Raw genomic sequence first — 11,174 nt, forward strand, 5'->3', positions numbered from 1 at the left:
CTGTTTTTGCATTTACAAAATTAAGAAAGTTTTTGTGCCTATGTAGTTATTGTTAATATTAAAGTGATTTTTACTCTTTAATCACATAATTTTAAATCTCATTAAATTTCCTTCTTCAGCAGACCAAAAAAAAAAGATATTGATAACCAAACATTCCATTGACGACTTCCATTGAATTTTTCTGAGCATATAGAAGTCAATGGGAAAGGATAACTGCAACATGTTTGGAATGACATGCAACATGTAAATAATTACCACATTTTTATTTTGGGGTGGGCTATCCATTTAATACATTTCAGAGTTAGATTTTAGGCCATTATGATCACTTTTCTACCATGGAGTTGACATTGTGTATGGTATAATCTGGGTCTTCAAGTGAAACAAGTGCAGCACCACTGTTCTCACAAGCTATAGAATAAATGTATTTTGTGGAACTTGAAAGATGAAAACATGCGGATTCCGATTTTATTTGTCACGTGTCCTCATGCTTCAAATGCAATAAAACAAAATTGCAGAATGTCTTAGAGTAAGCTTTTCAACATCGTATCAGAACCAATGTCCCTGACACCCTATAAAATCGAGTATTTCCAAAATTTGTAAGCTTGGTGTGTTTGATTAAGGCTCATTCTCAAGTAAACGACGCTGGCGGCTAATGCACTTGCCAAACACTTGTCTTTGTCCCTGTCTTTTCGAAATCACATCCAAGACCGTAAGCTGATAGGGGAGGATTCAATCGAAATTGATCGGACTTTCGAGACAGTTAAAACGGTCTTACTCGGACGCAGATCCTCTTTCATAAAGAAACTTTGCAGGTTGAAATCAATATCGAAGGCTCTGCTTTTTTCTGTTGATGCCTCTGCTCTTCCTCCGTTGGGTGGTGGTTGTCCTGCAGTGCATCCTATAAATATGTTTACTTCGCCTTCCCTCTTTATTTGGCCTAATGAGCAGACAAGCTCAACTTTAACGGCTCAATACTTGATCTTCACCTGACCTCCCTCCAGCCTATTGTGATGCTGTTCCACCAACAAAGAGATGCTAATTTGTAGAGCACAGCATCTGTGAAGTGCACCAGGCACCTGCTTTAGCTAGCGCATTGACAGCTTGGCCAGATTTCAATAACAGATCCATACAGCCGTCCTGGCTCACTCCACAGCAGGGTCCCATATTGATGCTCCTGTGTTCTCATGCTCAACACAACAGATTGCTCTTTAGAAGTAATTTCCTGTACCTTTTTTCTTAAGTATTTAGATGTGTATCTCTCACCCACTACATGCTGGTGATCATGCGCTATCTAAGAGTTTAAACAGTCTTTGTCCTTTGTAATTGATTGTGGCCTTGTGGGTGAAAGCCCGTAAATGTCCCATGAGTCTCTGCAGTGACAGCAGAGGTGTCTGTACTCTGGTAATGGCAAATTGGAGACAGACGCTAACATTTCAAAGATGCAAGGTCTCTGGTGACCTAATGAGAGGTAAGGGGAGAGAAAGAGTGATAGAGGATGATGGGAGGAAAAGAGAGAAAGAATGCCTTTGGGTGTTCTTACATTTCACAAATATTGCCATTTTGACCCTCACGGTATCTCAGCCTCATCTTTCAGCTCAGCTGAGCTGGACAGATATGACATTTGTTTTGATTGATATTCCCGTCAATCTGTTTTGTCACTATATGGTGAAATGGATCCACATTTTTTTTATTATTCCTATATACAGTATATATATATATATAACAAAATAAATATATATATAAATATATATATAACAAAATAAATCTTTTACTATTGTATACTAGAGTTGTTGTTTATGCAGAACCAATTACAATATCGACCGGACAAGTAAAAATCTAAACAAACACAAAATACAGTATGAAAAAATCCTTACCGCTGAACCCTTGCTGAAGTGTCTGAGACTGTAAACTGACTAAATTGAAAGTGATTTACTGAGGGTGTTTTTTATGCAAACTATCTATGATGGAAACTAATGGTGTGTATGATGTGTTTTAACCACGGAGGACATTTTTTGGCAGCAGGTCACTGGCCAAATACCTATTCCGCAAATGTTGGGTTGGGTTGGGTTTTGCTCAATGGTCTAAAACGGGGTTTGTAGTGCAGAGATTGATGGTATTTGATTTGAGGTCAAGAACGATTATTTAACATTGGTTACTAACTGCTTAATCATGGTTAAAGTAAATAGAACATTTTATTTGGCAGGATATTCATCTTAAGATTAATCAAGTATGGTATATTCAATGGCCCATATGTGCCCGATTTATTTAGATGATTTTATGTATGATTTATGACTGTGATGTACTGTATTTCATATGCTTTTCTAAGAGGTGGAACTGGAAATCTGTGTTTTCCTATCCTAATCATCCCAGTTATAGAACAGATAGTACAAATTCATTTTACTTCTACAGTACATTCCTAATATAATCCCATGTCTTTCCGGGAACAATCAATCCCCATTTCAGGTGCGGCTGACAGATGAAGTTATTTGGAGTGTGAACACTCATCTGTTGCAGTGGTTATCCACACCATACCTCTGTTCACCCCCTTATGATGAACCGGTCCCCTCGCTGTCTACCGGGAAATGTTCTGTCAGATTTGATTATGTGGGCTGGCAATAAGAGACTGCTTTTGACCTCCAGGACCCTGCTCACTTTTTAACGGGCAAGTGCAGTGGACAGCCCTCGGAGAGTAATCAGTGTCAAATGAACCATTGATAAATGTGTTTGGCTCTCATTTGAGAATCTGTCATGGAAGCTCACATGCAGAGGAGTCCAAACCTCTTTCCAGCCCTGCCTAGAAACACCAGGAGAGCTGCCTGCCAAGACCACCAATACCTTGCTGTTTTTAGCTTTGCGGTTTTTATGTTTTGAGTCTTTTCTTTTTCTAGATGACATACTCCAAATGATATATGTCTAATGGATTTTGTTAGTTTGTGTGTTATAGTGGAGACTACTTTTAACTGCAGGGTCTTTATATTGGTACCTTTAAATGCACATATTAGTACACTGTAAAAAAAAAAAAAAAAAAAAAAAAAAAATCAACCTTTTTACATTTACAGTAAAATACCGGCAGCTGTGATTGCCAGAACTTCACCATAAAAAATATGGTGAACATTTTAGTTTTTACAGACTTAAATTCACAATAAAAAATTTCATTAACAGATTTCATGTTAATAAATCAACATACTGAAGCATTAATATCGAAATATCGCAATACACATTATTTAACAACATTAGATGTAAGATAAAACCCTAATGTCCACAACTGATAAGAAAAAAAACTAACAAGAAACAGTTATGTAAAAAAAAAAAAAAAAGTGTCATGTCATTGTCATGTCAGTGTCATTCTGGAAGATTTTTCACTGTAAATTATATATATATATATATAATTATATAATGTCTTATTAGTTTCCAAATCCAAAAACAACTAATTTTAACAGTATTTTACCTTAAATTACATATTTATTTATATAACAATTTTTTTTACTGTAGCATTTTTACAATATTTTACTGTTAAAAACACAATCATTTTCTACAGTGTTAAAAGGTACCTCGCCAGTGACAGCTTTTGTACATTTTTTTCCGAGGGTGTATAGGTAATCATATGGGGTTGCTAGAAAGGCCATAACTATAAGGTTTTCTCTTGTAGCCAGATTGTTGGTTTCGAAAATGTGTGTATAAAGACATAGAATAACAGCATAATTTTACTTCAGGACAAATATTTTTCATAAACATCATAAACAAAAAGGATCATTTTTTTTTTTTTTTTTACTTTTTTTTTAAATTAAAATAATCTCAATAATAGATAATTATGCTAATTGAAGAATCATTACGATTTTTTCCCTTTTTTTCATTTTCTTTTATGAAATAAATTAATACATTTATTCCGCAAAGATTAAAGATTAAAGAAATTACATTTTAAAATATATTAACTGATAATAACAGCTTAAATTGTAGTAATATTTCAATATATATACATATATATTAGGGGTGTAACGATACGCGTATTCGTATTGAACCGTTCGGTACGAGGCTTTCGGTTCGGTACGCGGTACAGATAGCAATGAGTCGGCGGACCGCCGGCGGCGCTCCGGCGGCAGTAGAAGCGTCAGAATAGCGTAATCGCAAACACGTTTGACGGTGCACCGCCGGCGGCAGCCGCTTTTTAGAAGCGGCAGCCGCCTTCCTACCGCCTTCGTTCCGCGGCCGGCCCGCGGGCCAACCGCCGTCCCGCCGCCGTTATATCAAAGGCGACCCTTCCGCGGCCCGTCGGAGGCAAACGCTATTTTCGAGCGATCGGTCGCCGCTTGCTTTTTTATTTATTTATATATATATTATATATATATATAATATATATATTATGCAGTTTATCAAGAATAATGATTGATCAAACCAGACAAATTTCCATTTGACGTTTTAATTCCACATTTCAAAGTACAGTAACTGTCATTGAAACATGATGTCAGATCCCTGAAATATAAATAACAGAAAAAAAGAGAAAAAAAATAAAATAAATACACACACACACACACACACACGCAGGTTTCCAATTAAATTGTTAAAAAAAAAAAAAAACAGCCTTAGCTTACAAGCAAATTATAACACTTACAATAATTGTTAATAATATAAAGAGGTCAGCTCTGGCATGAAAAGAATTACCAGTAAACATAAGTAATGAGTATATCTGGTACCAAAGAATGTGCAGGACACCAAAAAAAATTCAGGTATAACATCACATTTACAAGCCATTTCTAACAATAAGATAAGTGGTAATAATTTAGAATAAAGCTCTGGAGTAGAATAGACCATTATAATGGCATTGCTGACCTGGGGTACAAGATGTCTCTTGTATCTGTGATAAACATCTTCAAATATATATAAAAAATACTGAGGTAAAAAAAGTAGTAGAACAGATATAACTGCAATGCTGACCTGTGGCACAAGGATTTACAAGCTATATTTAACAATATAATAAGTTAAGCACTATGATAATATCCACAGTGAACAGTGTGGATTGGGGAGTGCAGACTGACACTTCTGGCTTCTTTAGGGGTCTTGATGTTATTGACTGCAGGATAAAGAAAGGGTTCCAGTTGTCAGTGATGCTGGGATGTCAGTAGTCAGCCTAGGTTTAAGGGGTCGGCTGTGGGTCCCTCTCAGCTGTGCGGCGCCTTTTTCCGCCTTCACGGTCAGATGCTCCTTTCAGGTAACGCGTAACGTTAACCTGGATGGCTTCATCAGTGGCATCCTGTGTTGCCGGGTTCTTCCGGATGGCTCCTGTAGAAAATACAGATCTGTCATTCCATTTGAATGGCATAATGCCATACACATCTACTAAACATATTTTTTTTTTTTTTTTTTTACATCCAACTTACTTTGAACAATGGTCTTCAGGAACATGTCTCTAAAACATGCTTTATCCCCAACTCCAGTCCAGGTTGTATTGATGGAAAGGTGATTAGAGAAGATACTTTGAAGCATCCGCCAGACGGTTGTCTTTAGGTCCCTCCCACATTTGATTGCCAAAAACCGAAGCTGAAAATCCAAAAAAAGTGTTACAAATTACATTTCTCTGAAGCTTATCATACATAAATATAAAATGTGACAGGCTATGGATTCAGACTGTAGAATATGCAGTGTACAATCTTAATTCTACTTTTTAAATTACCCTATGGAGTTATAAACGAAATCAGCACACTTACAAATCGTTCCTGGAGCTCTTTATCCTGCCTCAAACTGTTGTCAAGCAACGCCAAATCTTCCTGGGTGTCTAGGGGGAGTAACAGATCCCCTGGCAGGGATAACTCTCCAACAGACACATTGGCACTGAAATGTTGCAGCATAGTGTCCATTTTGTTGTCCATGCTACGCACAACATCGCCAAACTCTCCAAGACGTCGCAGCATTAAGGTCTGATCTGCACCTACAGGGGTTAAATAAAATAATAGTCAGTCCTGGTCCCTCAACTACTAAACTATGACATTTATATCTAGGTCTACTACATGTATAGGTGGCCCCAGTGGGAATTAAACCAACAACCACAGGTGTTGTTTGCAAGTTGTACCTGATTGCCCAGTGCGAGCAAACGTCTTCAACATTGTCCCAACTTTCTCATCGCCTCTTGCCAACATTCTAGAGCAGGGAATAATGAATGAAAGTCAGTTATCCACCATAAACAGACAAAGAAAATACACAGATGAAATGCAGGAAAACCAAATGCATAAGTCAGAACCATTTACCTGCTCCCTTCATAAACTTAAAATGATGTTTCTCCCAGGTGCTGTGTGGAGGCGTGCAGCGGATGGCTAAATTGTTGCCTTTGTCTTTTTTGCGGAGGTTAAATGGGGGCCAATAGCACATGCCCTCGCTGAGCCACACTTGCGGAACCACTGCAAATGGCTGATCCTCCTCATCAATAAACTGAACAATGGCAAACAGCATCTAAAATAGAAGAAAAACGTGCATAAAGTAAAAATTGATTAATTTCCAGGCAAAATAAATTAAATTCTCACCCCTTCAAAAAAAGCAGTCATTTTTACAAGTGGATCAACGGAAAACCAGCCTTTCCATCCAGGCAAGGAAGAAGATAATATTTCTTCTGCACATTTGCTATATGGGTAAAGCGGAGTGTTTCTGACAGGCCAGATAAATGAAAAATGCCTAGCTTGGAAGATTCCACAGGGTAAGTGAAGAAATCGACCATGTTCCGGAACCTCTTGTAGATGAGCAAAGTGTTGTCCATTTCATCAACGACGACATTCTGTATAACAACTATGTCTTTATTTTCCAACAGGACACAGTTGTCTCCCTCTGAACGTTTCACAACAAAGTCTTGAAAGTAACACTCCTCATACTGCTTTTTCACAGAAAGACCGTTGAGAAGTGGTCCATGGTTGTGCTCTCTCAAGGACCTTGTTTTGGAGATGTTTGTTCTTCTGTGCTGACTTCTCTCTGACAATCGGCGAACAACCTGCTCCAGTGGTTGTGCAGGCTTGCGCAACAGTTTCTTCAGACACCCAAGGAAGTTTTCAAATGGGAAGCATGATATGTTATCAAGGACGCCATACTTTTTGGCATCTTGGCTCAGGTGCACCAATCCATGCATGTTGTATGTCACATGTTCTTTTCCATAAAGCTTGCTGCAGTGATCAACAAAGAGAACCAATATTCTGTGTGCATAGTCTGCAAGGTCAGCACACAGGGACACATTCAGTAGGATGGTGATGCCAACTGAAAGCAGCATGAAGTTGTTGTACACTTGAGTTGGTACAAGGCCTTTTAAGCTGACTGGTCCAGTGTACAAGAGGAACTGCCTGAATTCTGTAGCTTTCCAACGCTCAACATCTTCCATGGATCGTTGCTTCCTGTTGAACTCGCACGGAACATGAGGTGTGAAGGTCAGGAGTACTCTGGAGAGCTCTTTTACCATGCTGGGCGAAAATCTTGTCAGCCGCCGTCCCTTTAGCCAAAGATGCAACAACTTTCTTGTCACTCCAAGGCATACCAGATGCATATAATCCAGTGGGAACTGGGTGACCAAACCAACAGACAACAATGCCAATGGCGTTTCTCCACACTGATGACTGTCATCAGAAAGTTCATCACGGACTGCATGGTCTAATCTTGGAGCAGAATCTGTTTGAGGAAAGGTCATCCTGTTCTCGTAGTGGACCCCCTTTTGAACACACTTGTCACACCCATAATATCCACTGTGACCTTTCACATTTCGAACAAGTGCACGAGCAGGGGCGTCACAGATAAATGTTGATATTTTGAAAGGAAGTGCTCTCCTTTCAAACAGAACTCCTTCCGCTTCAAGTCGCTGTGCCTCTTCTACAAAAGGATTCAAAAAGTGAAGGCTGCTTGGCTTCTTCTTCCCATAATAGAGACCAATGACAAATGGAAGTTTGTTTTGTTGGACATTACACACGTATTGCTCAATTAAACCAAGAACTGGCCAGAACTGGGCATTTGAGCTTTTGAAAAGTGGAAGTCCATCAACATTAACTTGCATTGAAACTGACGTCAACTTCTGCAATTCAGGAGACACTAAAAACTGCGATAGTATTCCACTTTCAATTCCAGAGTGATGGTATACACCACCTGAGAGTTCTGTTGTTTTAACACAAGTCACTGTTTTCAGAAGGGTTCTTGGGTCTTTAGGAAGGGTTGGATGATCCTTGGACAAAATGGTTAAAAGCTTACCCAGTGCCACATGGGGGATCATGTTGTCAATAGCCCACCCTGCCAATTGTGTCCTTAGGCAATCCTCTTCCTCCTCACTATCTTCTGTGCTTGAGGAAAAAATTTCACTAGGTTCATACACCTCATCAACAGTTATTTCCTGTGCTTCAGGGGTTACAGTTTGTCCATGGCTTGTTGAAGCCATTCCATGTTGATGTTCATTTACAGGAGGATTTACTTGGTCAAAGTCAGGAATAACAGCAAGTAGAGCATCGTTTGCAGCTGCAATTTCCTGTTTGTCCCTCTCAACTCCTTTCAATATTCGTCTCCTTTTGGCCCAGTAACTAGACATTGTAACTAACAATGCATTTACCTTTAAAGCCAAAACGATTGTCCAACAGTAGGTCTCTTGTGTGAAGTTAACCAGTTATGCTCCGGTCAAGGTATCTGCAAGAAAATGTGAACAAAACCACATTGTTAACGTTAGGAATATACAGTAGCTATGCTGTAGAAAAACAGACAGCTGTCCATTTGGTCCATTCGGCGTGGGGCGTTTTTTCCAGTTCACTTTGTCACACCGGAAAAAAAATCGAGTACTGCAGAATAGATCAGCACCGTGAAATCCTCTGTAGATGTGACACAACTTCGGGCACGCTCATCTTGATCTGACGTGTTGAGCCTGGTCATCAACTCTCTACAGCACAGACACTCTATTTCCGTCGGCATAGATTGGCATATTCCCCCACATTCACACCACCAGTTCATGTTGGCTCTCATCCTCACGTCCTCAGGCTGTTGAGCGATCGCAACTAATACACGCGCATATAAATTTCACTCGCGGCTGGCTTGACGGTGTTTTACTCAGGCCATGCTAGCTGGCAACAAAGGATTCCATTCATTGTGCTAAGCTAAGCTAACGCCGACCCAGTCAAACTAAAACAATGCATGCACTGACACAAAAATGCATTTGCCCACCTATCTAAATGTAGGAAATAATGTGAATAAGCCCTATTTCAAAAAACGGTGGAGTGTTCCTTTAATTGTAACATGGCGGCAACTTTGTAAACAAGGCTAACTTACTTTAGCCTTACTTTAGCTTGACTAGTAAGGCATGAACAAAGATGACTACAGATTTTACAAAGATAAACTAAAAACAATGTAAACATAATATTGCGTTAAGGAAACATGTACTTACTTAAACGATGGTAGTCCACAGAAACTCGCGATTGAACGGCGAACTGACGCGAATGTGTGCTTTGGTTATGTTGTTTGGGGAGGGGCCAGGAGCTCAGTGGCTCCAGTGCGTCATCGAGCCACCGTTTTAGCTCCGCCCAAAAAAAAAATCCTGAACACAGCAATGGTGAAAACCTATACTTTCTAACATTTATAATGTGTTTACATTTTTTTTAAGTGTTTTACTGTCTTAAACATTTGTACAGGTCGCAATTGCAAATTAATCCCTTATACATGTAAAAAGTCAAAAAAAAAAAAAAAAAAAAAAAAAAATCGAGGTTGGAAAAAAATGAAAGACATAAAATGACATTTCCTGGAATGGCAGAAAGACGAAATATTTCTAAATATTTCATAAATCTGCCAGTGCAGCTGTGAAACCAGAGGAGCTTTTAGATTTTAGTTTATCCTTCTGATCAGGTCAAAACAGAGATTTTCCTGTTTATGATAGGCTATTACCATGGTTGCAAATTAATAAAAAATTATAAAGTATAGACCTACCCAAGATTTTGGCCATGTTGCAGATGTCTTTCACTGTTCACTGATGTAGCCAGGCATTAGTGAAAAGTCTAACTTCATCAATTTATTCAGCTAAATTGTTCATACCATGAATTAAATATCTATTTTAAAACCTAATCAGAATCAGAAAGATATTTATTGCCAAGTAAGTTTTACAAAAGGAATTATTTTTGGTTTATGCATGTCTCAATTGTGCATAAATCAAAGAAATGTAAACAATTTTCACCTAAGTGCATAAAATAATTTTACATATAGCCTATTAGGCTACTCTATCGCTTCAGAGTTTCAAAGTAATTTAAATGTAATTTCCTAAACCGTACCTTATCATGGAATCAAGAGTCAAGAATAAACCCTAATGGCTTAAAAAAAAAAATATAATAATAATAATAATATGGGATTTAATTCACATATAGGCTATTATGATTTTATAATCGCTTCAGATGTGAAAAGTAGTTAAAATGCTGTCAGTTCCACTTCCATTCTAACTCCCAACATGCTAAACATAGCCTTGGCTGCTGGTCGATTTTAGTAGAAATCCTTGCATTTCAAAGCGGCTTGCCGCCAGCCGGCCGCGGTCCATTAGACGGAGGCAACCGCCAAAGAAAATGAAGCAGTCGGCCCGCCGGTGTCCTGACATTTTATCCTACCCTGTCAGATTTTCCTACGCGGGTTTACTGCGCACGCGCACATCAATATCGCGTCCTTTGTCTCATGCTAAACAACGATATTTAATGTATCTGCATTACTATAAGGGCAGGTTTAGGGCTGGGGTAGTTGTAGACTTTAATAAAAACGCAATCTAATTGGTAGAAAATAATATTTATTGTTGGTTTCCTGTAACTGTATCCCTTTTAGCTACAACCGCGAATATAACACATAATTACTGTATTTGCAGTACTGTAAGGGTATGATTAGGGTTGTGGTAGGTGTAGACGTTAATAAACCATAACTTTACAGTAGAATTTTCGTTGTGGAATTGTACTACCCACTGTTTTGGTGGGAGGTAGGAAAATCTGACAGCGTAGGACAAATCGACAGAACACCGGCTTTTCGCCGGCGGCATCTCGCAAGAAATGGGAGTGACGTATTCGGCGGCAAACGTTTCATCCCCGCCAGCGGGACGCACCTATAGCCGACAGCTTAGGGCCGGCGGCAAAAAGAAGCCGTGCGGATATTTTTTGCTAGCTGGGTCGTTGGACTAATTAATTAAATTTGGAAAATAAAAAAGGTGTGTGAAATAT

The 11,174-nt window shown here is 38.8% G+C and overlaps 1 protein-coding gene across 5 annotated transcripts; it reads right to left on the reverse strand.

Moving 5' to 3' along the window:
* Positions 1 to 4,401: 4,401 nt before the first annotated feature.
* On the reverse strand, positions 4,402 to 9,584 carry LOC113120244 (uncharacterized). Of its 5 annotated transcripts, XR_003294554.1 has the most exons (8): positions 9,380 to 9,584; positions 8,558 to 8,631; positions 6,513 to 8,294; positions 6,240 to 6,441; positions 6,065 to 6,132; positions 5,703 to 5,923; positions 5,376 to 5,535; positions 5,153 to 5,277 (listed from the first exon to the last, which is right to left on the reverse strand). XR_003294554.1 is itself a non-coding variant. In XM_026290176.1 (7 exons), exons 4-7 carry the CDS (start codon positions 6,129 to 6,131, stop codon positions 5,132 to 5,134), a joined length of 594 nt encoding a protein of 197 aa, XP_026145961.1. In that variant the 5' UTR covers position 6,132; positions 6,240 to 6,284; positions 8,401 to 8,631; positions 9,380 to 9,460; the 3' UTR covers positions 4,724 to 5,131. The 5 variants fall into 5 exon arrangements, 3 of the variants coding, with proteins under 3 accessions (XP_026145961.1, XP_026145956.1, XP_026145968.1); XR_003294558.1 differs by lacking the exon at positions 5,703 to 5,923 and having other exon boundaries at positions 4,402 to 5,277; XM_026290176.1 differs by lacking the exon at positions 6,513 to 8,294 and having other exon boundaries at positions 4,724 to 5,277; positions 6,240 to 6,284; positions 8,401 to 8,631; positions 9,380 to 9,460.
* Between the last annotated feature and the right edge of the window lie 1,590 nt (positions 9,585 to 11,174).

Source organism: Carassius auratus, chromosome 2 (genome assembly GCF_003368295.1).
Source record: "Carassius auratus strain Wakin chromosome 2, ASM336829v1, whole genome shotgun sequence".
Lineage (NCBI taxonomy): Eukaryota > Metazoa > Chordata > Actinopteri > Cypriniformes > Cyprinidae > Carassius > Carassius auratus.

Excerpts from the sequence above, each read along its gene's own strand:
- LOC113120244 (XM_026290176.1), bottom strand. The coding sequence starts at position 6,131 with ATGTTGGCAAGAGGCGATGAGAAAGTTGGGACAATGTTGAAGACGTTT. Across the intron at positions 5,924-6,064 it reads TGCTCGCACTGGGCAATCAG|GTGCAGATCAGACCTTAATG; the intron begins GTACAACTTGCA and ends TAACCCCTGTAG. Across the intron at positions 5,278-5,375 it reads CCTGAAGACCATTGTTCAAA|GAGCCATCCGGAAGAACCCG; the intron begins GTAAGTTGGATG and ends TATTTTCTACAG.